Source organism: Manacus vitellinus, unplaced genomic scaffold (assembly GCF_001715985.3).
Source record: "Manacus vitellinus isolate BGI_N305 unplaced genomic scaffold, ASM171598v3 scaffold_10_pilon, whole genome shotgun sequence".
NCBI lineage: Eukaryota > Metazoa > Chordata > Aves > Passeriformes > Pipridae > Manacus > Manacus vitellinus.
In genome coordinates, this window is record NW_021938838.1 from 3,284,869 (window position 1) to 3,311,687 (window position 26,819).

A 26,819-nucleotide genomic window follows, 5' to 3' on the forward strand; every position below is an offset into this window, starting at 1 on the left:
TTTTTTTCACTTTTGAAATACTGCCAAAGCTAAATCTCACATGGATAGACAGATGACATTTTAGTACTTATAGGTCTTTTGGATTCAAAGAATTGTCAAAACTGACTTCTAACACAAGTTCCTTTATTGCCAAAATCTTTAGTATCAATATTTTCTTATCATGTCATCTTCATAAATTAAAATTTCTTGGAAGACAAATCCTTGCAGTATTACATGTTGAATACTAACTTGGTTTCGTAATGTAAGAGCAGTAAGTGTTCTAATTTAGCATCTTCATGCTCCTAATAGGCTACATTTCTTTAAAAACTATATGGTACAGTGGAAAGTCAAAACCACCCTTCTTCCAAATGCAGCTTTTAACTTGATTTGTGTGTTGTAGATCATATCATGGTCATCCTAGCTAGTCCATTTGGTATGCATGATTATAAATCCCTGGAAGTGAACATGCTGAAATCAATTTTTGCCAGAGAACTTAGAAAATGAGACTATCTAGAATCAGGAAAACCTGTTTTATTTTTGTTGGCATACCCTGCTTTACCAGTGTAGGTCTGTTAAGCTACACTGTCAGTGATGGACAGGTTTTACTAATATTTCATTCTAATATTATTTGGAACATTTTTAGTAATAGACAGCCTCTAAAGCCTCTGCCTTGCCTTGAGGTATTTCTGTCTCAGATGTGTGCTCAGATGTGCCCGTGCCTGGCAGGAATACTCCAAGCATTGTAGGAAAGTCTAAGTTCTGTATCTGTTGTGAGATTTGGGGGGTTTTGACCAAAATGAATTTCCAGTTGTATTTTGTTTAAAGTCTGAGGCTGGATGGAAACCAGACCCCACACACTGCCTGCAGCAGAGGATCTTTTATCTGATACAGACACAGAAGAGTTACCTTACAATCATCTGCACTGGCAGGAGGATGGACTGGGAGACCTACTGGGTCTTTCTGGCCTCTGATTCTTTGTGATTTAACTATGTCTGGGTAAGGTCAGAAAAGCAGTTATATGGCAGTAGCACCTTATTAGTACAATGCTGGGCCTATGTGTTTTCCAGCACTAATGTACACTAATGACTTTTGTCTCTTCGTTTATTTGCTTTGCCTCAGTGTCCAGAGGCTTTTGTCACTTCGGTGATTCCTTTGCAGTAGTGGTTTTTGAAAGGAATCTTACAGACTTCAGGGACAGACTGAGCCTTGTTCCTTATCCTTTGGCCAGTCTTGTCAGTTGGCAGCTTAACTTTCTTAGAAGGGGTCGATATCCCTGATCTCCTGGACCTGTATGAGAAGGATTGTGATACAGTCACCCCCATTCCCATGAGGTATCTGTCACTCCTGTTAATGGGCATTGGAAGTATGTTAAAAGCATAGATTCTACTTTCTTATAAAATTTTTTATGAATTTCTTAACAATAAAGCAGTAGGAAAAGTGTTTGGGGTTTTCGTTAAACAAAACTATCTTTTAAATTCTGAGTCGTATAAGCCTTGGTTTCTGGGAGAAACTACAATAATTTTAAAGTGTGAAGGAGAAATTTTGTGTGAACACACACATTTTAATAAAGCTCTGTGTTTTGTTTCTCACAGGATTTTATGTGAAGAGGCCTTCAGTGTTCAGTGGTGAACATCTTAAACTTCTGTGTGCAAATAGTTTTATTCTCTGCTTAATTTCTCCAGTCCACTACTGGTTTCTGGGACACTTTAGTATTTTGCAGAATGTGTTGGTCTTGGTGACACCTGACCTAATAGCTAAAAATGTATAAAACAGAGAATAGATAGGCATGCCTTCTGACATTCTGCTTTTCTGTGACACTTTCTGTGGCTCTAGGTGCTATTTTTTGTCAGCAGATATAAGGGTGTACTCACAGTCCCATCTCAACCTGGGAACCTGTTCTGCCCTGGTTGATAGCAACTGAAAAATAGCCTTCAAGGATTGTGTTTCACAGATCTCTTCTTGGATGAGAAAACTGAAATGGAAACACTCCAGAAAAAGGATCTCTGAATTTCACTGAGTCAAAACATCCAAACCTCTTGCAGCTGGGGAAGGTGGTGGTGGTGGGATGGCAGGAAGCAGAGGGCAAATTGCTGAGTTTGTGAATCTCCCACTTTAATAAAATAACTTGTAGAGGTAAAAAAAAGAAAAAAAAGCTTCCTTGAATGTGCTTGGGAATCTGAGAGATTGTGGAAACTACGTGAAGAATGAAGAAATGTCGTCCTCTACTTGGCAGGAATTTAACGGGGCTGGTTGCATACAGAAAACAAATGATGCAACAGAGGGAGCCTTGAGAAAAACATAAATAATAAATGAGAGTAAAGAGTTACTCTGAAAAGAAATATTTAATATGAATTGGAGTAGTAATTTAGAGCTAAGAAGCCTTCCTTGTTTGAAAGTAAAAGTCAGATGATTCATCTTCAAGTTATCATGCTTCTGAGATTTGATAGGAATCTTTTATTCCTATTTGGATTTGTTAGGTGTTGCAGCCTTGTCCACAGATAAAATTTGAGCTCAGAGTATATAAACACTGGTAAGTTATGCTGTATCCCTATAAATATATTCTAGAAAATCCTTCATCCTCACTGAAAAAAACCGATTTTTTTTTTGTTTGCATTATCTACACTCTTGAGTTGATACAGCTGTTTCTCTTTCTGAGACTTTTTTTATCCATGCAGTTTCAAATAAAGCTTTGGGGAAAAGGGTTTTTCAGATTATTTTTGATCCTGCAGTTCTGTGATTGCAGCACTTAAACTTTCCTTATGGGCAGGACAGTGCTCTCCAGTTTTTCTTGCTCTCGCAGTTAGAAACATTTTGTGGGCAGAATGAACTAAACACAGTAACTTAGTTGGGTCTCCCAAAGTCGTCTTTGGGAGAAGACAGAATAAAACAATATTGCTGTTTAATGTTTGATCTACCTCTTTCTTCGCTGTAGCACAGCCTGAACAGCATGGACACAAATAAATACATAAAATACATAAATACATAAAATGGATGTCCAATAAAAAACAGGCCTCAAGGATTTCCAGCACAATTTTTTTGAAGAAAGCCAGCTGTCTTTTAGTATTTTAGTATTTCTGGCTTGTTTTTTGCAGATGCATTCTACCAGGAGTGAATGAACTCCATCTTCCTTCCTTATGAAGACACTGCTGGGCTTAGGATGAGAATAGGAAAAAGAGATCTCAGTGCCTCTAAATGGCTGGATTTGTTCAAGTTACTTCTTATATCTGTATCAAGTCTTTCCCCTCTGCTAGTTCCCAGCTCAGGCGGTCGATTGAATGTCTCTGTTACGGAAAATCAAATAAATGATCTGTTTATAATAATGTTCTGGGCTAAGATGGATTTGGCATTAGCTGATTTTTATGCAGCTGGAAGAGGCAGACCAACCAATCTTTCATATTTGGCTTTTTGGAACTTAAGAAACACTGAATGGAATCTCCTCTTCATTGAGTGGGCACAATGTGAGGAATTATGGTTGGTATTAATCCCCTTTATAGACAAAATGACTGCCCTCCTGTGATTGTATGCAACACAGCATTTAAATGTAGTCAGTGTCAGTGCTGGATTGTTCAGGGTCTGTAGGATTGGTGTTTGTGTAGGAGTCTGGATTTGTGGATGTGGTATATATTTGACTGAAACCTGCATACTTTAACTGGGGAACAGCACTAGTGGTTCAGTTCTAAATCTTCCAAAATAGCAACCTGTTGTCAACATTTACAGCCATGGTATCATGGCATTTGCCTGCTCGTCATCATAAGAACACTTCCATGATCAAAACAGTGAGCAGAAGTGAGCAGTAAAGTTAAAAATTAAATTTTATGTGCATCTTTAGTTTGGAGTGGTGCATGGTGCCACTTGGTTTGAATTAAAGTTATCTTCTGCCAAACAGCGAGACATTAATTTAATGTTCTCAATGTCTGAGGAGAAAAACCCCAGAAATTATCCTGAAAAATCTTGAATTACTTCAAAGATATGAAACGGTGTTTGCCAACAGCTACTACTTAGAATTTTCTGAATTGGTAGCAGCAATTCACAATTATGCAGGACTTCCAGATGTAGATCTTCACTGCAGTTACTTTACTTTAAAATAGGAATTTTTTTTGCGTGTGGTAAGAATTGGCATATGCTGACAGTTTATTCACTTATACTGTGTGTAGAAATATGGAAAAGACAGCAGTTATGAATTATGATTCTCCATTTGGAAGTTTAGTCTCTTCTTATTTCCTAAACCAGACCCAAAATGGCCTCCTAAGCTGAGACCTCAAACTCTCTGAGTACATTCATTTTTCATGCTGCAAGCAGGAGCGTGCTGAAACCTTGTGGGTGCAATTAAGATTTCAGAGCCTGCTGAAAATTCAATCCAGAATATGATTTTTCTACATTTTCATGTATTGTAACTGACATACTACAGGTGTGTCAAGTTATTTTTGATTCTGATTGAACCACAATTAAATCGTAGATGCTGTATGATAAATTCTACGCATATCTAAGAATACAAATGTAAAAACGGGATCTGTTTAGCAAGTTGTTGCATAGATAACTGAAAAGATCCAGCAAAAATGAATGTATGATTTAGCTGAATTGTCAGTGATGCCATTATGTCAATATGCTTAATGGTTCTGTAGTCAAGGCACCTCTGTCAGAGATGATCGTTGCCACTGCCTGTTGTCTTTCCAAACTTGAACATTAACACTGTACAAACCTTTTAACTCTTTGCCGTTTGTGGAATTTCTTTTTGTGAATTAAAACTAGTGACAGTTGAGCTGTCACATTTGTCTTCTCAACTCAGAGTATGGTTGGCATCCTGACACTGCCACCAAGGCACAAACTTCTGGACAACGCTGTGCATTTTGAGATCTCAAAAAATATCCACATTGAATTAAGTAGTGAAACATGCAGAGTTCAGAAGTTACTGTTGCAGACAGCACGTATCTTAAATTTAAATAAGATCAAAGGCTGCCTGCATTTGAAACGTACGTAATAATGTTAGGGTGAAACTTTTTTTTTCCTCTTTGTGGTGATGCTGTGCCTTATTAAAGCCCAGGGATTGGCTTCTGCATAAATAGTTTTTCTTTTTCTTCTTTCTTCTGTTTTTAAGCCCTCGTACACAATTACCCCATTGTGGTAGCATGTGTCAAGTCATGTGGATCCAAAAACTGTTTCCAGGATTTTATAAATTAAAAAATCTCTCAAGCTTAAGCCCTTTCCCCCTTTTACTGGAGGCTGAGATCCTGATGTTTTCACCAGATCACCTTTCATTACATCTACTGTATTGTGGAGGTATCTCCTGCCTCAGAATATTTCTTCTTTAAAGTCCATATTAAAATATAGGATTGACACTTCGACATAACTTTACATATAGTTGCATCTACAAAAAAACATGAAGCATTTTTACATATTACTAACAGAAAGATTTCGTTAGGTGCTTGTTACAGCGTTTTATGACTTTACCTGTGCTGTCTAAAATTTCCAAACCTGCCCCTTGTCTTTGGGCACTTTGCACTCTCTTCACTGTACCCTAAAGAAAAAAACCTTGATAACCCTCCAGGGGATTTCTGCTCAGCACACTGGTTGTTCTGGTGCCCATTTTCAACCCTGTGTCTAGGCCTAAGTCTAAGCTGAGTCTAAGAAGGCTCACAAAGTCTTGGGGTTCTGTCTTCCAAAAAAAAGTTTCCACAAGATCCACCAGCTGTGAAGGCAGTTTTGAGTATCCAAGGAAGTAAAAGATGTGTGATATGTATGACTGATTAAAACATACTCTGTCACAAATAAACCAGGGATTTTGGAGCATTATGGCTTGTTGGGTTTTGAGAAGATCTGTGTGCTTAATTGATGTTGCCCTCTAAAAATTCAGAACTCTAAGGCCAGAGTAACTATTTAAATACACATACATTAAAATGTATTTAGTCTATTCAGTTAAACACTTTCTAGAGGAAATAATTAAAACACATAAAGACAGAATCTTCTGGCCCTTGTGTAGGGAAGCCTTGCTGCTGACACGAGACTGGCCATGCAGACACCACGTGTCTTAATCTTAGAATCCAAAATTTGTGTAATGGACTGAAGAGGTTGTATTTCTCTATTAGCGGTTCCCAAGGCACCAAAAATCCCAGAGGATGTCCAAGTATGTTAATTTTTATCCCAACATGGAATCTTGCAGGTCTGAATGGCAGCACACAGCTGCTGGGGGCTTTCTGAGCTCTGTTACAGCTCTATAATCTCCAGGCAAAACAGAGGAAGGAGTTGTCATTGGCAAGTGAAGTGTTCAAAATCCGTGAAGTGTTTTATTGTTTGAATGATCAGCCGTGGTCCCAGCTGTTTTCAATTGGAAAGATCACAAAAAATGTGATAAAGGTAGTAATTTAGCTTTCCTTTTGGTGAGTTGCAGCTTTCTTTTTTTCTAACGAGTACTTACTGCGTGCAAATGAAATCCGTATATTTAGGAGTATGTACAGAAACAACAAATCATGCCATGGTTGTTGCAAAAATGAATGTTCCTCTACGTCTGGCTTATGTTTGTTTGTAATTGCTTGTGTATATGTGTAAATAATGATTTGCTGTCGGATTTTGAACAAGATGTACCACTTTGAGGTAGCAAATGTCCTTAGGTGAGCTGCTGAATGAAAATTACCAGATTGTGGATGTTTTCATTGCTGCTTGTCTCCTAATCATCAGGGAGTCTTGAAACCAAAGAAAATATCCCTGCAAGATCTGGCAAGGAATGGAACAAAGGGCTCCTCTTATTGTGCCAGAGCCTGAGAAAAAGAAGGGGATGCAGAATGGAAATGCTGGAAGGTCGAATGGATGTAAAAATTAAGTTGCAGAGCCCTGTGCTGTCCATCTTCTACCTCAGCCTGGCCCCAGGACTTCCAAAATCCATATGTATGAAGGTACTTTGAGTCCCCGGGGATACAGAGCTAGGAAAGATGCAACACTTTGACAGAGGAAAACATGGTTTCTTGGATGGATTTTGGTTTGAAATGTTGTCCTGAGGCCTTGAGGTGAGGGAAGAGCATCCCTGACACCTGTTTTTAATATCAGTACCCTGAGTATACTGTGTGCTGTCAGACAGAGGAAATTTAGGGTGAGATTATAGCTATGCAAAAGGGAATTTGGAGCTATGGATAATGGGCCCCAAAAAGGTGAGAGAGTCCCTGGTATGAATTTAATGGAAGGAAGAAACACACCTCATGCTTGTGAAATATAATTCTTCCTCCTGCTCCCTCTTGCTGTGTAGTTCTAAGTTAAAAAGCAAATGCAAATGCTAATCTTGACCTTAATTTTTAAGCAATAATTTGTTAGCAAAAGAAAGTAATTTACTGATTTAATGATACTAAATAAGAAAATGTGGATTAAAAAGTTCCTAATTTGTCAGATTTCTGTATCATATACCATAATTCCAGTGTATGAATTAGCCAAGTGCGGGAGACAGATCATGTCAGCAAATTACACCTAATCCCTGCTTATTTTACTTTGTGCCTTTGTGAAACTCTTACAAGAGGGGAAGGAGAAATCCAAGCTTGGATCATATCTGAGGGAAGGCGCTCTGGGCAGTGCAGGTTTTACTAAGGTCAGTTTGGGGTCAAGGTTACAAGTGCTAGCATTAAATGTTTAAAAACCTTAAATGTTTGTTTAATATTTCATCTGAATTTCTCTTCAGAAGTTCAAATTTAAAACTTCTGCAGTAGTTTAATTTGCTTCTGTACCCCATTAAGAGGAAAAGTAGCTTCTCAAACTCCCCTGGCCCCTTAGAGCTAAAATGGCAGAATTTTTCTTCAAAGACAGATAACTTATTAATTTCTGGAGGTGTAAGATGGTGTGAGGTTATTTTAGTTGTTTTGTGTCCCCCCCCTCCCCCCTATGTAAGAAAAACCAATAAAGGGAAAACCATGACTAATGGATGTTTTCTGTTTAGCTCTAAATCAGTTTGACCTCTGTTCCTTCTCCAAACGTTTATGAAACAGTGAATTGAAGATTTTATAGAAGTAATGAATAATGATTGAGAGATGGTTGACCTGCATGGCAGTATGCAGATGATGTATTATGAAGACATAGGAGCAGCTGCTCATAATAATTCCTTTGTATGTGGTATGAAGGAAGAATCAGAACAGTTTCAGTCCAGTCCCATTAATCTCTTGGAAGTGGGGCAGAAGTATTTGCTGATCAACAGTGTCAAATCCTGAGAAGAAATCCACTAGGATGAATTGCAGAGAATTTTCCTTGCTTCTAGCAGGAGGTCATCCATCAGGGCTCTAAGTCCTGTGTTAGTGGCTTGCCTTGAAATGAAGCCTGTCTGACAAGGATCCACAATTCTGTCAGCTGACAGGTGGCAATAGAGGGTATTTTTGCTGGTCTTTCAGCCAGTATTTTTAGAAAAATGGAAGTTAGACATTAAGCATTTGTTTCCAAAGTTCACTGAGTTAAGCAGTCTTTTTTTTTTAATTTTACATCGAACAAAAAAATATTTAGATATTTTCGTGTCAGTATTAGATTATACATGGTTCTGAGATTTCCTGCTGCTGTCTGACTTCTGACTTAGTGATTTTCTTGTTGCTCAGTTTCCTGTCAGTGCTGCTTGTAAAGCTGAGAGGGATTTCTGGAGGTGGTTGTTTAACTCACCCGTTTTCTGGAGAGCCATAAGCTTAGCTGGCCCGTTGGGTATTCCCTTTGTGTGTAAAGGCATTCCCTCACAGACAGAAGTACCACTTTCTAACTTTCAGAGAAAGCAACATGGGTGTTCAGAGTTATGGGGTGGAAAAGTTTGGTGGGCTGTGACTTTGCTTCTTTGTGGAGGAGAAGTCACAGCTCTGCCTTTACTGGCCGTGACACAGGTCTACAGTTGCTTATGGGACTTTGGGGATATGGTGAGGCCTTTTCTGTTGAATTTCTGTGTAATTCCAAACAGTGTGAACTTTTCAAATCACTTGAGAAGTGCCCCAGATGGTGTGACATTCTGCTTCATGGGAAGATTTGAGAGTATTCCCTTTGCATAATCTCTGGTTAACTATTTCATTACGTTTGAAATGGGAGAACACCAAAGCCAAGAACTCTGTTGACATTTTGGTGGTGTTTGTTTAACCTCCTAGTGCACAGGCTACATTTGTTGAAAAATATTATTCTTACCTTTGCAAATCATCAGTAATTAATTCCCTTGGAAATATCTACTGCTGCACACAGCCAGCTTGGGAGACTGCTGACAGATCCTAGTTTTACATCAGGTGCTAACAAATTGATTATTAAATTTCATAACCAACTGATTTATAGCAACAACTTAATTTCTGCATCTCTCTAATGTATTCCCTTACTGTATTTTCAAATAGTACAGAGCAGTTGGATTGCTTAGTTGCTTCTAATGGTGAATTGTGCACAGCATGTAGGATCTGAATGGCTTCCTCAAAGGTCGGTAAAGGATCGGGGGCTTGCCAGGTGCACAAAATATCAGCTGGTTTTCAGCTGAGATATTCACATTTAAGATTGTCCTGGTTAATTCTACAGGCTTTTTAACTTTCACTAAATTACCAGCTACACTTACCAGCACGGTGAGGGTTTTCTAGAATGGCTGCGTGTCTTGCAGTTGGAGCAGTGAATCCCCAAGCCTCAGTCATGCTGTGAAGGATAAGCAGTGACTACGTGCTAATGTGGAGCAGATCACATTCAAGTCCCAGTGCCTGCTTCAATTGTGATGGTAGACCACATTAGCTCACTTGGTGTGATGTAAGTCACTACCTGAAGACATTTTAAGGAGATATAGGGGGAAATTTTCATAACACTCTGCAGGGTCTTAACTATAGTGTTTCCAAAAATATCTAATAGGTGCCATGGTTAGAGGGAGCACTTGGTAATGTCGATACCAGGAGTAAACACTACAGAAAATTTCCTTTGCTGCTGACATCTTTTGTTGGCCTTAGCTGTGCCTTCCATGTAGAATTACAAACTATTTTAAACCAAGGGGGGATTTTTTTTTCCTTGGGCTCAGTAGGAAGCCTAATGCAGATCGCAGCGATGTTTGTAATGAACTTGTGAAATCAAGGTCATAGTTCTGCTATCACTTAAAAAGACTCCTGCCATAAAGCAAAGCTGTAGTGCCAGATGTGCAGTGTGAATTGTCATGTATCTTGAAAATTTTGTCCCTGCATAATGATATGTTCAGTGATACAGAGCTCTGCACCGTTGAGATTAGAATCTGTCATCTGTGGCTGAAATTCATAACTACACAGTGGCTGTTACACAGGTAATCTCATTCATTTCCTGGTGTGCAAATGGCCAGGTCACAAAAACTTAGACGACAATTTTCAGTAATTGGACCTTTGTTAGCAGCCTGACGAGAGACACCGATGGCTTAATGGACATGGATCCCAATCTGAGAGGTGGTTCTGACCTGAAATGAAGCACAACAGCAGCACTTTTTGACACAACCCTTTAGGTTTCTTTTCTGTGGTGTTTTCTGGAGATTTTTTTTTTTTTTTTTTTTAGCATTTAAAACCACTGATGCGAATTAAAAATAAAGGAATTCTGAAAGGGAATCTGAGACTGCCTTTTCAGTAGGATAATTGTTTAAAATGTTTCTGTATTTATTTTTTATATTTCTTCACAGATTTTTCCAATAGAATATTGTAAATAATGTTAATTTTACAGTCCCTTAAATTTTAATTACTTTCACTTTAAAAAAAAAAAAGGGAAATGTGCTTTGAAAAATACAAATCTCATAAAATGGATTGAAGCATAATTTTATTACTTTTATAAAATCCAATTAAATGCCCTAACAATTAAAAAGTGACTACATTTTATAGTTTTATAATTCTAGAATCATCTTTTTAATTAATTGAGCTGACAGATTTAGGTGTAGAGTGTGTATTTTCCCTCTGGTAGTTATTGTGTAATTAGTAATAATGAAAGATACGGCAGCTTGGATAGGTGGAATATAGTTTTGGTTTTTATATGAATTCTTTCTGTCTGTGATCTGTTACTTCTTAGTGCCTATGACAATTATTAACTAGAAATATGATATTTTAAAAGTGCCATATTCTGTTTTGGAGGGAATGGCAGTGTACTTTTTGTGTTGCTGCTGTATTCATGTGCTGCAGTCCTCATGCAGGAGGCTCTTATACCAAAAATTGCATCTGTGCTGGAGAAACTCATTCCTTTTTCCCAGCAGATGCACAAATCTGTAAATTAATTCTTGCTAGAGCTTTTCATAAGCTCTCAGAAGAGGTGATGAATCATCCGGAGTTCCATGCGCTCTCAAGCTTCGTGCAGCTTTGTTTTCCTCTTGGCAGATGCATCTCAAATAGGCAAAATTAACTCGGGTTTAAAACATTTTATAAAGTAGTCCTCAAAAGGTCAGTTACCTTTTAAAGGATATCATCCTGCACCTCTCAGTAAACAGCCTGCTTGTGCTGTGTTGATTGAGGCTGCAAAGATCAAAAAAAGAGCTGCCTTTTTTGCCAGTTGATTTGAGCAGAAAGAGGGGACCTTGCCTTTAAAAGGACAGTCCCCCTTCATCTTCAGTTTCTTTTGTGGATGCAGTATATATGTTTAGATATTATGTGTATCAGTGTCACTGACCAAAAAGCAAATCAGAAATCCAACACCTCAGAAACTGAGCTTCCCAAAGCGTGCAGATGTTTCATTCTGCTTCTGAACCTTTTGGTTAAAATTGTCCAAGTTGGCACAAGGACAGATATTAGATTGTTAACTTCTTATTAAAGCAGACTAGACTGGTTACTTCCCAATGAACTGGAAGTCAAAATTTACTTTAATAAGAAAATACAGCTGTTTATGTCAATCCTTATATGGTTCTTTCAGTATTCAGCTAAGGTGTGTTTGATTCCTCCTGAAATGATTTTTTGAAAACTGGGCTGTCAAAATCTGGGGTTTTCAAATGTGCCTAAAGGAATCTGATTACTTAGGTTTGTTTGACAACCTGGGTCTTCATGTTTCACATTCTTTTCAAGAATTCCTTCTGCAAATGCTCAGAGTTGCAGTATTTATGTCCTTCAGTCATGTGGGAAAATGGTCTGACTCTGGGTCTCCTGTCATCCTTGGTGTGTAGGACTGTGTGGAAGCAATTGAGAAAAACAAAGGGCAAGCAGCTATTTTTCCTATCTGTGCTTCATTTATTATCTTCAGAATTAGGGTTTATGTTGAGTGTTGATTTTGTATCATGGGATTTGGCCAAATGCAGCAAAGACATAATAGGCTGGAACGGGCTAAACAAATGTGACAGATCTTAATACTGTGGTTTTAGGACATGGCAGGTATTAGTGCAGGAATGAAAGGGATTTCTATGGCCATCATTATTTTGTGTGACTTTTCCTATTTAAATATGTCAAGGCCAGGAATACCAGATAAAGGCTCTCAAGCCTGAGGTTCTCAGCTCAGGTAGAGCTTGCTGAGGTCTGCTGCGTCAGGGTCTGACTCAAGGACGAGAACACACTGTCAGTGCCAAGGTTTCCTTAAGAGATGATGCAATCTAGCAAATGCAGATCTATCTGAGGTCTGAGAACCAGAGTCTTTGCTGTGTTTCATAAGGATTTGGACAAAGACAAGAAAGAACAGAAAGGGCGTTTGTCCTTGGTCTGGCTGTGGAGGTTGGGAAGGCTGCAAGGTTTGTAGTATCCTGAGATTACACTGGAGACATCAAGGAGTTTGAAGTTTTCTGGACCTGTTTTTTCAGTGAAAGAGGTATGTGCCAGCCTAGGTTCTTTTCTAGCTTAGTTTGGTAGAATTTTACCCTTTCAAGTTCCTTTATCGTGGCATTTCTGTTTAAACTGAGTTAACTGAGTTCAGCAAGGAAGGATTCTGTCTCAAGGATCTCATGTGTATGGTGTGCAGATTTCCCAGCAAAGATGACAGCTTCTGCAGAATGTTTTCATTTTCCAACTTGCATTTTTTAGCAGCACACTTCACAAGCTGCAGAAGTATAAAATGTGTAGAGATGTGCCTTGTGTCTTTATTTCTTAATCACTTGTCCCCTACCAACTGTGCAGGTGTCATGAATAGATGTGTACCCCATAAGAGACAGGAGTTTCTCCTCTCCTTGGTAAAGTTTCTTTTCTAAATGCTCTGCAAGGGGACAGTTTCCTGATTAGTAACTGTGTGGCATTTTGCCTTTTATTCTATACCCTTTCCCTAAGAGTGACCTGTGTTCCTGAGGGGCTTGGCTGGGCTCGGAGTGGGGCAAATGGAACCAAGTGGAAGCAGCTGTGCTGGGGTTCCTTCCCCCAGAAACCAGCCAGGCAAATCCCTTACACCTGCACCCAAGGCACACCTGGGCCTCGTTCACACAGGGGTATAAGAGCATGTGTTTCACTGAGCTTGCTTTCTCCTGTTTCAATTCACTCAGGCCCCTCCACATCCTGATCTGCAACGCTGCCGTGTTTGGTGTTCCTTGGTGCCTGACGGAGGACGGCCTGGAGTCCACCTTCCAGGTGAACCACCTGGGACATTTCTATCTTGTCCAGCTTCTGGAAGAGGTTTTACGCCAGTCATCTCCTGCCAGGGTCGTGGTGGTGTCCTCTGAGTCCCACAGGTTGGTGAATGTTACCTTTCATTTCACTTCAGTCCTTAGAGAACGAAACAGTTATGGCAAAACCGCAAAAGTTTCTGAAAATGAAGGGCCTTGCTCTAAAGCATTTGCCTTTGAATAATCTTTTTAAAAATAGCAGCATTACTAATGCCTGTGGATGTTTCTGGATTTGGCTCTGTTGCTGGATAAAGCGTGTTCTAGTTTTATAACAGTATGTAGATATTTTTTTGATCGTTCTTTGTGTGAATGCAGATTTTCACTGCATTTCAGGCCACTCATTGATTTTGCGAGGAGATGGAATAATAATTGATTAAATCTGAATGGCATGACCTATATTGATTTGTCATTCAACAACTTCAACATCTTAGCAAGAAGAATGTGCAGTTATTTTAGCAGGAGAAACAATGCAATTAAAAACTGCTAGATGAAATCCAGTTGTTTTATAATGAGAAATTAGGGAATTCAATGCAGACATTAGCTGTATAATTGTAAAATGGGAAGTAGTGTAGTTAATACATATTACAAATCTGGCCATGCCTCTTTTGGTGAATTTTTTAATTAAAATGTTAGTTGCTCGTCTTTTCTACTGCCAGGAAAAGTACAGTTGGAAAAAGAGATGCTGATGAGGTTTGCCTTATTTCAGGCATGCTTGTGGTGTTTGTGTTAATAAGTGAAAAGATGGGTTTGATTTAAATAAAGTTTCTTGTGCAAAATGCATGCCCCAATTCTAAATTCTGCTGGGCACAAGCCACTTACTGCTTTCTGATTTAGTTCAGGGACTGCAGGATTAGACCTTTAATGTCCAGCTTTAAACATTACTGTTGATTTCTGTTTTACTTTTGGTCATGTGTAACAGCTCTAGCAAACCAAAAGGAAGAAAGTGTGATAGTTTTTTTTTTTTATTTTATTTTTTATTTTCTGCCTTCATATTTCTGAAATGTTTTAGTGACCCAGAATGAAGCTTATTTTTTTAATCATGTTTCCATAAAATGTAACCCCAGGGACCTGGTAGAGAGAGACCAGCCAAGGGTCGGGCTGAAACCTTTATCACTTCCAAACACAGGGGCTTATGGTATAAATGACACACTGCAGATAGATTTACTTTTACCATTTTAAATTTATGATGGCTGAAATGAAAGGAAGCAATAGAAAATGCCAGTAATAATCCTCCCTAGTGTTAAAAGACATGAAATGTCTAGTAATTAGGTGGTAACAAAATCTGGACATCCTTATCTTTGCAAATCACACCAGGTTTGTGAAAGCAAGTAGCAGAGTCCTGTTAGGAGTGAGGGCAGCTACTGCAGGGCAGGCGAGATAGCTCTGGAAATAAATCTGCCAACTCCAATCACTTGCCAGATGTGGAGGGCACAATGGGATACGTATAAATGAGCTGTTATTTAATGGGAGATTATGTTGAATTGTCAGCTGCTTGTTCCCCTTTGTAAGTTTGTATCTCTGATAGTATTTTAAATGACATCTTTGTTTTTCACTGCGTTAAGTGCTCTGTGTAACCAGAGCTCACATCTCTGGACGTGTTTATCTGTGTTTTCAAAAACGTTTTTCAAGTGTCGTTGCTAAGTCAGTGAGATCAGCCAAGGTTTATAGAAGCCCATCAAAAAATAAGTGACAGTCTATCTCTGAGTAAAATAATAAACACAACTAGTACATTTCCCTTTTTTTCTAGGGGTCCAATTAATGTGTTACTCTGTACCTTATCACTTAAACTGATCATTTTGAGTAACTGTGCTTTTCCCTCCCAATCTGTTTAATGACAAGAAGTTGATGTAAGGAGTTAGTTAGGGTATTATTGGGTAGTTGTACTTTCTGACCTACTTGAGAACTCTGAGCCTTAAACTATGTTGTAAAACAAAAGTGTTGGTATCTAATTACTTCCATAAACCTTGACTGGATCTTTTTGCTGGAGTCAAGACCCCCTGTTAGGGGAAATATAAAGTCCCCTGTTTGCAGAAAATACTATACCAGACTGCTCCAAGGCAAAATATTTATTTGCCTCTCTGGTTCTTTGTTCATTTCTAGTTAGTTCTCTGGATTCAGCACAAATGAATTTTGGTTAAATTAAGCTTTTGGGTACTTTAAGCACATCGTATTAAAATCAGAATAATAAGTAGGTTGACTTTCCTTCTGTCTTTATTTTTGTGTTGTTAATTTGATTGTACAGCCCTTATCCTCCTGAATTCAATGAGATTGGCAACATAAGTAAGATTGACTCACATAAGCACTTGCAGGACTGGACTCAAAATATGCCACTGTGCTTCCATTATACAGTACACCCAAAGTGTTTTATTTATAGATTATTTTTGGTGTCATAAATGATTACTTGAGGGATGAATATAGGAAATTCCTCCCAGAATAGTCCTGTTAATTTCAGAAATGTATTTTATCTCACTGCAAATTATGAAAGAGAAATTTTGTTGTTGAAATTGAAGGGCTAATTCTGCAAGAACATCCTGGATTCCTCTTGAGTTCAAACACTATTTGAGTTCAAATACTGTATTGCTTTTCTCTGAGTGTATTATAATTCTGCTCACAGAATGAATGTAGAAATTCCAGCTGATCTCTTCATTTCTGGGCATGAGATGCAAAATTAGTGAAGATATTTTAAAACATTTTGCTAGTGTGTACTATAATTATGTTTATCCCTCTTCTCTCCAGCTGATTCTGAAAACTCTGAGTATTAAAAAGAGCTTGCTAAATCCTTTTTATTTTTAGTAGCTCTTCTGAATGAAACATAGATCTGTAACTGAATGTAGTATTATTTCCTAATATTAAGATATACCAGTAAATTGATAAATCAAATTGTGAGAGCTAGGGGGGGAAATGCTGCATGGAAGCTTTCTTTTCTTCATCTAAATGTCTTTAGAACATACACTACTTTGTTATTAAAAAAAAAAAAAGGAGGAAAGAAACAAACAGCTGGTGTTTAATGACTCTGTCAGACCCAATTAAAAAACATCAACTAGTTACTTTGATTTGTGTTCAGCCATGCCGTGGGTATACTTAAAAACATTATACTCTGCCAGAACTCATTTTGGCTTTGTTTACATTTATCTTTTAAACATATAAGACTATTGATGGCAAGTTACCAAGGTTATAACCCCTTTATATTCATCAATTTTTAATCTAAAAAAAAAAAAGTCTAAGAGGCAGTGAGACTCATCCATAGTTACTTGAACACTTAAATGCAAGTGTGCAGTATGTGAGCACTGGATGAAATGATCAGGGGACGGGAAGAAGGGGAAATGAAAGGATGCTGGGTTTCTCTGCTCCTACTGCAGAGTTATTTTATCCTACATTATATCCTTTGTGATTGTGCTTTTATGGATTCGTGGCAAAATTTTATAATTTTTTTTTTCATTTAAAATAAAGTGATTTGTAAGTTGTCCTCTTTAAGTACGATCCCTTTAAATCATTTAAGTGTTTTTTGACTTGTTTTTATTTATCGTTTGCTTTTGCTAATTATCCAATAATTTTTCTGCCATATTATGTGGAACTACTCTTTGGGTCTCAGGCAATTTCTGGTAGATGCTTTCAGCTACTAAATAAGCTGTTGTTTTATGTTGGTTCTGGCCAAGTTCTACTCTGGTGCCTACATTTTATGTTGTTCTTAATGAGAGTGGAATTAACTCTGGGGGTTTCTAAGGCATTTTTACTGTTTTTTAGATTTACAGAAATTAAAGACTCCTCCGGAAAGCTTGATTTCAGCCTGCTTTCTCCATCTAAGAAGGAGTATTGGGCTATGTTGGCCTACAATCGCTCCAAGCTTTGCAATATCCTCTTCTCCAACGAGCTGAACCGACGCCTTTCTCCCCACGGGGTGACGTCGAATTCCCTCCATCCTGGAAATATGATTTACTCCTCCCTTCATCGTAACTGGTGGGTGTACACCCTGCTGTTTACCTTGGCTCGACCCTTCACCAAATCCATGGTAAGTGAATGCCTTAAAGCATTTTACAAATCTTCTTTTTTTTTTTTTTTTCTTCAAATCAGGGGAGAAAAAACTTATAGAAATCCAGATGTATGTATCTGCTTTGACCTATTGCCTTTTGTAACCGTGACCCTGATTTTAATGACGAGCATTGTTGCCAAGATAGTGCTCTAGAAGAGGATTCTTCAACCATTTTAGATTTGCTTTGTCAATCTTCAGTTAAGGAACCTTCTAAGATGGAGTGCACGACCCCCTTGTTTGAATATGTGATTTTCACTCTGATTAAGGGTGTTGTATGTCTTAGGTGCAGTTCAGAGTTATTTCTGTGCTCACTATACGTAAAACATCAAAAAAATTGCTTTGGCTTTTAAGTGGAATATGTTGACTGCATTTTTTATGTAAACAGATGCCCTAGTTAGAAGAGATACTACAGACATTATTAATGGCTGAGGGAAAGTGCTTTCAGTGGTAAAAGCACCTTCATTCATATTTAAAAAAAAAAAAGCAACAGCCCAACAATCTTCTTGATTCTTACAAAGTGCTGAAGACAATGGGTGTTTTCCATTTGTCTCCATTGGATTTTGGACTGGGACCATGACATAATGAAAGGCTACACAGTTCTTCCATAGCCAGTGTTATGAGTCTTCATTATATAAGAATTTGCAGCATCCTGAGCAGTTGGAGGGGTTACTCTTATCCCTTGAAGCTCTGAGCCAGGTTATTTGTAAGGAGTCTGAAGTATTTTCTAGACAGAGGATGACTTTTACTTCAAGAAGCGACTTCTTTTAACCTTATAGGCTGTTTCTCACTCCCTTTTCATTGGCAAAGAATGGTATTCCCAAAAAGGGTAGCAGGGAGAGAGAGTCTCTGTTGAATGTTTCCAGTTAGGAATGAGGGAAATGAAAAGATCCAGACCCTGCAGAACTCATCTAGCCATGGCAGTTTATTTCAAGCCCAAACACCAGACCCCTTTCACAGAAGACTTCACAGCCAACAAGGGTGGTTGTGGTGGTTTTGCATACTGTCTCTCTTAGCTGGTGGTGCAGATCAAATTAGTTGGTTTTATCTGAAAAAAATCAGAGAGGAATTCAGGCAGAGGGATCCATCCTTAAGCAGCTTAATCTACCACATAAAGCAGTAGTAACTGAGCAAATCAGTGGTGGAACCTGTATGTAGAGCTGCAGAAAAGAATTTGCTTGTGCATTTCAGTATTGTTGAGATAATGAAATTAATCTTAATTTATACTGGGATTGTGTGTGTGGACAACACTCTGTTTAAAATCAGAGTTTTAGTTTTTAAAACTCTGATTACATGTCCATAAAAGAACAATACTGGATCTTCAATAAGTCTCAGGGAGCAAAAATACAAACAGTGCAGTGTGTTGCACTGACCATGGGTGCATTGTCACCTCTAACACCTCTGACCTCTGCCTGCAGTCTGCAGCCTGTACATATGCAAAACCTATTTATGTCCACAAGATTGATAAGTGAGCACTCTGGCACCTTGGGACAAGTAATAATATCTTTCAACAGCATGTTTTTTTGACTAGGACCTATAAAATCATGCCTCTGCTGTGCTAGGGATAGTTTGCAAAACAAATTCTTGAGGTTCTCCTGAGAATGTGTAAGGGAATGTTATCAACGTCCCGTGAAAAGGATCTAGTCTGTGGACATTTATGAATTGGTAGTTGTATTTGCTCTGACATATTTTTGCAAAGAGAACCTTCAGTGTTTGTTGCTCAGAGAATCTTATCCTCTAAGGAACAAAATGAAAGACCAGCATTAATTTTGAATTCTTTAGAACAATTGATAGATTTTTTTTTAATAGTATCTATGTATTAATAGTACATAAAAGAGAATACAAAGCACACTACAAAAAATAGCAGCACTGAATAACAGTGCACTGTAGTCCAAGTCAAATCACTTCTGTTAAGTCCTTCATGTTTGTATTTCACTGAGGTTATTTGAATGTCATGATGGAGGGTATGGCCTGAGGTTAAGCATCGGTTTTACAACTCATATTCTGATATGAATTGTTATGTTCCCCTGAACTTTACCAATGTTTCAATTGCCAATGAAACTAGAAAAGTGCCCCTTCCTGGGCGTGCAAACAAGCACTGCTGAAATTCTCAACATCATCAACGCAAGAGTTTCTATTTTAAGGTTTGTAGGGAGCAAATGACTTGCTGCTGCTTCTTTTTTGGGGATTGTGCTGTCACCAACCTGGAATAGACTTTGCTGAGGACCTTTTTGTGGGCTTCCTTTCAGTGTTTCTGTGGGAGCTCACCCTGGAGTTTAGATGAGTGTTTTGGTCAGAATATTGGGAGTGATCTCAAAGCTTACAGCTGCAGTCCCAGGGTGGTGAACTGTCCTTTCCTGTGTTTTCCAAGGATGTCTGCATTGCACAATGAATGCAGCAATGATGCAGCAGCATTTAAAGTAGTTTCAACTGAGCTGGGCCCATAACTGGAATGGAGAGACCCGTGACAAGGTTGTGTGGAGAGAGGTAAGGTCTGTCAGCTCAGGCAAGGTGCCATGTGGGTGTGCTTGTACCTCTTTTGATCTCTGAGGCAGCTGCAGCATTTTGGTAGGTGGAGAGACTAATCCTTTCTGGAGCCAGTTTGAAGCTGTTTGCTATGTCCTGGACTATCCTGGGGTCTGTAGAGATGCATGCATATGTGTGCATATATGCACACACAGACTCCAGCTGCACATACCTGATCCTAACTGGGGCCTTCTTGTAATATTGTTGTAAAAGCTGTTAATAAACAATATTTAAATTTTCAGTTTCTATTTCACAAAGGTGGACTTATGTATATTCTGAAATCATCTGTTTAAGGTTTACTTACTAGAAATCGTAACAGTTTAATAATTATTTTGCTTTGTTTCCAACAAAGAAGAAATATACATTGTGTGTCTGAAATACATTTTTTTTTTTTTTTATTGTTCACTTCTTGAGTGTTGAACAGCTCCTCTTTGGTTGATGAAGACACAGTATTTTCTTTAGAAATGCACACAGCTGCCTACCACAAGTCACTATTTTGGGGAGAGGTGATGCAGCCTGAGCTATGTGGCACTTGGGGTATTCAGCAGGATAGAATTTAGCTGAGAAAACAGTGCTGGTAACTGTTCCATTTTGGCTGATTCACAGAAGCGCTGAAAGTCAGTATCCTGATACTGACTTTAACACTCTTATTTACCTGTTGGTTGTTATTTGCTGCTACTTTGGTAGTTTCAATAATTAGGACACTTTAAGCAGAACCTTAAAATAGCTTGACTCCATAAATAAAAGGTTTGTGGATTTTTTCTAAAAGAACAAACATAGGTAAGGTTTATCTGTCTTTCAATTGTGAGGCTTTTAGTGGCATAATTTTAGTTGCTTCTGTAAATGATCATACCTTACTGCAAGAAGAAGTGCAACTTCTCATTTTTCAAACCTGTTTTACAAGCATAAAAATTGTTCTATGTTTATGCTACTTATAGTGAAGTCTTCAATTGAATCACACAGCTGTCTGGTCAGCTTTTCAAATGTAACACAGTATTTAAATCACTGGTAGTTGTAGGTGTCTGGGAAGTGGTTTTATTAAGCAGAGCACTGGAAACTCTTTTCATTTTTTCCCACCCACCTCTTTTCAAGATCTAAAATCCACAAGGATTTCTATGCAGAAATGGAGAACAAGTATTTTTGTAGAAAGAAATAGTTGCAAGTAAATTACCATTTTATTATGGTAGTAACTCTAGCTCTACTAATGTTCAAAGGGCCTCTCTCTTACTTACCACTATATAGTTACTCAGTGAGTTGGAGGCGCTTATAGTATAATTAAATATCATTTGAAACAAGTGACCACTGTAAATAACAAATTGGAAGAGAAACTCTGAAAGTAACTGTGTAAGGCCACACATATGCTTTGCTGGTTTGATCCAAGGCACTAGGGTTTTGTTGGGTTTCTTTTTCTACCTCTCTTTTATGCTCTTTCCCTCTCTTCTCCTCCTTCTCTCTCTTTCCCTCTCTCCTTTTGTCTCTCTTCTTAAAAATTGGCCCAAGAGAAGTTTGACTAAGTTGGCTTTTTTTTTGGTTTAAATTAATGCCAGTCATTCAAACCCCATCTGATTTGTGACTATTTACATACAAGATTAAAATTAAATACATTTATTGTAAGTTTTGAGCTTACACTGAGTGCACTATCTAGTGTCACTCCCAGGTGACTTTGTGAGTGTACAAAGGCATATAAATTTAGAAGTGGAATGCCATTATCACACGCTTGTGATAGTCTTACATAGACCCAAATATTTTTGTTGGCAGGTAACGGAACAGAAAGAATATCATGTGTTAGGGTAGCAAGAGCTTAACAGATGTTTCAGTGAACTGAATTTTCAAATCCTTTTACAGTAAGAAATGGCTGGGGTTTGGGGAAGTTCTGAGACTATTGGGTTACATTTCCTGTTGCAGTGCAAAGCCAGCCATTGTGCTGGAGTTTTAGCAGATGTGTTACCCCCTTTTAATGGTTGGGAATAAAACATTGGTTCTGTTGCTGAGATATAAATTACAACTAGACCAGCTCAACTTGTCACCTTTAAAAGCCAGTTAGCTGTGGTAAGACCGTTCTGCCCTTCACTTTTCACTGTGTAAAAAGACTGATGCTTGAACTGCTCTTTGATTTCTCCCTCCACCCCCAAAGATAGTACCTTTCCAGAGTTGGATTTTTTTATTTAAAGTATTGCTATTGAGGATTATAAGGAATACTTCTAAGGGTCCCAAAGTCTTCTGCATGTCTAAGTTTCATATAAACCATGAGTTCTTGCTACTGTGATATTATTCTAGGAGTGCTTGAGGCAGTTGACCTGGATTGCAGGGCACATATAGGCAGGAGGAAACCCCAGTGCCTACAATGGTTTCACTGGGTTTACTTTTGCCCTAGGTTGGAATGTCTAAATTTAAATTTCATGGGATGATTTCACACATGCCTAACATCAGCTTGGATATGCTATTCTGGAAAGAAATCAATCTGCATCTACAGGAGTGACTTGCTTCTACCTATTGGTCACATCTGTTTGCTTTTGACAGCAGCCCTAGAGAGGCCCCCTGCAGCCTCATCAGCTCTTCACTTTCTCCCCTGCTCTTTGCTGAAGAAGCTGGAATTACCCTTAGAGCTGAGGATAGTATTCCCTCCCTAAGCAAACATTTTTTTGCTGTCCAAAGATCTGTGTGGGCTGTGTTGAGTTGATGTTGGCTTCCATTACTGAATTCACAGTTCAGGCCAAATTCTGCCCACAGTTGTGCACGTTCAGCTCCAAGAGCAGTCATGGGCAGGGTGGGTTATGTGCATGTTTCAGCATAGGATTTGGTGTGTACTTCCTTCCTTGAGACATTCCTGAAAATGCACTGGGTTTTCTTGAAAAGCAACAGGCAGTTCCTTTTGAAAAGAACCTCACAGTTTAGGTTGGATCAAAAATGTTGAATTTCTTTTCTCAAACTGAGTCCTGGGCAGGAAGAGAAAGAGGATGGGAGAGTGAAAGGGGGCTGACTACCTACTGGATATCAGTAGTTGTAGAGAGCATAAATCACATGTGCTATTCTCCTGGTTTATGGATTAATGTCTGAAGTGTAAATGCTGAGGGGATGCTAAGCTACATCTCTCTTTTTTAACACACAGATTTGTGGACTGTGCCTCTAGTACCATGGCAGGACAGTTATTTTATTGAACTCTGATTGCATGTGCTTCCTCACAGAAAACTCCTATTTAGAATGGACTGAACTGGGTAAAAGGAAAGAAGGCTTATCTGGAAGAATATTTTGATTTGTTGTAATAGGATGGCAAAGAGATGCCTCCGAAGTAGTTGTTGATCATTTTACGTGTCCTACCTGCTAATAAAATGTAATATAGGCTGGTTTATTATCAAACTTACGTTTAACTGATACATATTTTTAACTTCCTACTAAAATAAATGCAGCATGAAATATAAGGGCAAATTAAATTCGTCCCCTGTAACCTACACACCACAGGAATGGTCTTTATGAAGATGTATCCAGGTGCCAAACAGAACAGCTCAGGGTCTCAGTGTGCAGGATGGAGCTCAGGGGGAGCAGTGGCCATGGAATTTGCTGTGTCCAACACACCCCCATAGCTGTTTGTGGAGCAGCTCTGTTATACCCTATAGTTTTGTGGACAAAGTAGGGAGTTTCTTCCTGTCCCCCCAGATCCTTGCAGAATTTCGGAGTGCCTCGTCAAATATTGTTCTTCTTATTGTTCTTTTTTCTTATTTCTTCTTTTATTTTTTCCTTTTTTCTTTATTTTTTTCTTGTTTTTTTTTCTTATTTTTTTCTTGGTTTTTTTTCTTAAGTTTTTGTTTTATTTTTTTCCCCTTCCCTTTTGCTCACCCTCACCTGTGGAGCTCAAGTGCACCTGAGGTGCTGTGGTGTCTCTGAGGTGCTGTGCAGCATTGATCTGCTCAGAATGGATTTGAGAAACCATAAGGAAGGAAATATCTGTTGTATTACGAGTGTTGAGGTGTTTGGGTGACTGGAAAGATATTGCACTCAGATAGAAACAGCTGAACAGGATATTTAGTCTCTTTTTTGATCCCTTTACCTTTATGTTTTTTTGTTTTGTTTTTTTTTTTTTTTGTCATCACTATGCTCACTGTTAGGCATTTGCCTCATCCTTGTTCTTGAGATCTTTTTTGTACTGAAACATCGTAATTTGTTTTCTTTGCTCAGGAATTGATTTACTACAATAACTGAAAACAAATAAGGTTTCGATTTTTCCATGAGCAAAAATGACTAAAATTTAGACCTGTGACTTTGAACAGACTGTAAAAAAAGATATTTTTTTTTTTAAGTGCTTAGACAGTGAAATTCAGTACATCCAAAATACTTGAAATTCTAGTGTCCTGTGACTTTTTTGATTTTTTGCATTGGCATTTATCTTGCATATTGCTGTACAGGTATTCTCTTTTTTGATTTCAAGTATTCAAAAAAAATGTGGAATTTTGTGGAAAAAAGAAAGGGCTCTCCTTCTGGGAATCTGTATCTTCACAGTGCTCTGTGACAAATTATTTTCATGGCTTTATTCTCTGTTGTCAGGGAAGAAAATAGCTAATAACAGCACTAGATAATGTTTTGGATTTATATGTACAACCTCTTGGCCTCCCTTCCTTCTCCTGACTGCTTAGAAATAAGTTGTTCTCTCTCAAAAGTGGGCACGTGGTACTGTGCTGCATAGATATGATGTTAAAACTCTGGTTATGGACAGTTTGTGACACTTCTGGTTTTGTGGCCACACATAAAAAATTTTCCTGTGTAGTTCACCTAAATCTAATATTTTTTTGACAAGCGTTGCTAAGAAAACAGCAAAAGCATTTATCATAGAGCTTTGTTAAAAATAATAGATTGGCAAAGGGAGTGTAAGGGAAAATACACTGTGAGGAACTTCTCTGAATGTATTACATACTTGAGTTGTAGAAACCAAAAGGTAAAGGTGCATATTCATATTCTTTTTCTGGCTTTAGCTCTCGACAGCAGCTTCTGCTGGGAATAATCTAGTTTGAAATTAAGTCTTGATGATTTTTTTTTTAAAAGCTGAAACAGATTGCCTCTGTATGTCATGCATTTATTTGGTGCTAATGCAAACATATGTCTGTTAACTTAGGAAAGTGGAGTGATGGTCTAAACCACTTTTATGGTATGTACTGGCCTAGATCTTAATGTATCTACAAACTGAGGTAGTAATTCTGCCTTTGCTACTGGTTTTCCTTTGCCCACTCTTAATCTGTCTTCAGGTTATGTTAGATATTGCTACAGGAACAATTTTAAAGAGTTCCACTAAACAAAAGGGCTTTCACAGAATAATTTTGTACTTTTTGCCTAATAAGAGTTTAACTTTTGATGAGTCTGTGGCTGAGTGAGCAGTGAAAACTGCTGGCTGAACTCACTGTGCACTGCTGAAGACCAAATGTGAGTGTGCCCAAAGTGCTCCCTTCCTTTTGCTTTGTTGCAGAGCCCTCTGTGTGCCCTCCACTGCACCCCTGAGCCGTCTGTGTGCCCCTCTCTCCACATCAGAGCCCTGGGGGTGCCCCTTGCAGCCCCCCAGATCTGTCCAGTGCCAGTCACTGCAGATGAGGTGACTCAGCCCTGCCTGTGACCCCAGAGTTTCTCATTTGTGAGCCTGAGCAAGGTCACTTCCACAGTTTGTTGTAAATAACACAGAGGATCCAGACCTCCTTATTTCCCAGCTAGCACATAAATCATAGGATTATTCATTTCCTTTAATAACTAGAGAGTAATAGTGAGAACATTTTTATGAATGAGGTAACTGTAATCAAAGCAAAGTCAATGCACTGTAGTTCATGTATAATGATCCAATGATCTGTTGCATTCTAGAAAGATGGTCTCCAATATTCACAGTGATAAAATGTGAGTTTTTAGCTAGCAATGAGTATTTAATCACTTTTTATAAAAAGAAGTAGTCCCTAAAAATTAATTAATGATTTTTAAAGTTTTTGGACAACCATAGCTACTATCCTGTATGGCAGAAGGCTGGAGCATCCCTCTCGTACAGGCTGAGATGCTTGTTCAGCCTTGAGGAGAAGAGCTTTCCGAGAGGCCTTAGAGCACCTTCCAGTACCTAAAGGGGCTCCAAGAGATCTGGAGGGAGACTTTGGACAAGGGCATTGGAGTGACAGGACAAGGGGGAATGGTTTCAAACTGACAGAGGCGTGGTTAGATTAGATATTGGGAAGAAATTCTTTCCTGTGAAGGTGGGGAGGCCCTGGCACAGGTTGCCCAGAGAAGCTGTGGCTGCCCCATCCCTGGAGAAGTGCTCAAGGCCAGGTTGGACAGCACTTGGAGCAACCTGGGCTAGTGGAAGGTGTCCCTGCCCATGGCAGGGGGTAGAACTAGGTAGTCTTTAAAGTCCTTTCCAACCCAAATAATTCTTTGGTTCTATGAAACACAAATTGTACAAGATACTCCAACTGAACCAGGTATTTTCAGCTATTGAAATTAAGGTGCTGTGAGTGATATGAAATGCAAAAAACCAAATCCCATGTGGAGTAAGATGCCAAATATACAAAATTTTTTGAAGCTGTGAGATGACCTTAACGATGGAGGAGTGAGTGGGTTATGAACAAAAGGCTCTAAGGAGTACTTGTGTTCCATTAGTCTGCTTTTCACTTGCTTAATTTTCTTCTCTTAAATCAAGTTTCCTACTGAGTTTAGAGGCACAGGACTGAGTCATTTTTGGCTATGATTTTTTTAAAACAATTAAATCTGCTGTTTATTCCTTAAATGAGTTGAGACCTTCTTATCCCTGTCACTTCATGAGGCAATTAGGCAGCAATGCATCTTTTATTTCTTCATAGTTCTTCTTCC

General features: G+C 38.5%; 1 protein-coding gene across 1 annotated transcript in view; it reads left to right on the forward strand.

The window, feature by feature from the left end:
* WWOX (WW domain containing oxidoreductase) overlaps positions 1–26,819 on the forward strand; it is a 487,836-nt gene that overhangs the window by 99,401 nt on the left and 361,616 nt on the right. Inside the window, exons 6-7 of the mRNA XM_025896214.2 lie at positions 13,322–13,507; positions 17,186–17,450. Coding sequence (XP_025751999.1) covers positions 13,322–13,507; positions 17,186–17,450 — 451 coding nt within the window. The remainder of the gene's footprint in view (positions 1–13,321; positions 13,508–17,185; positions 17,451–26,819) is intronic.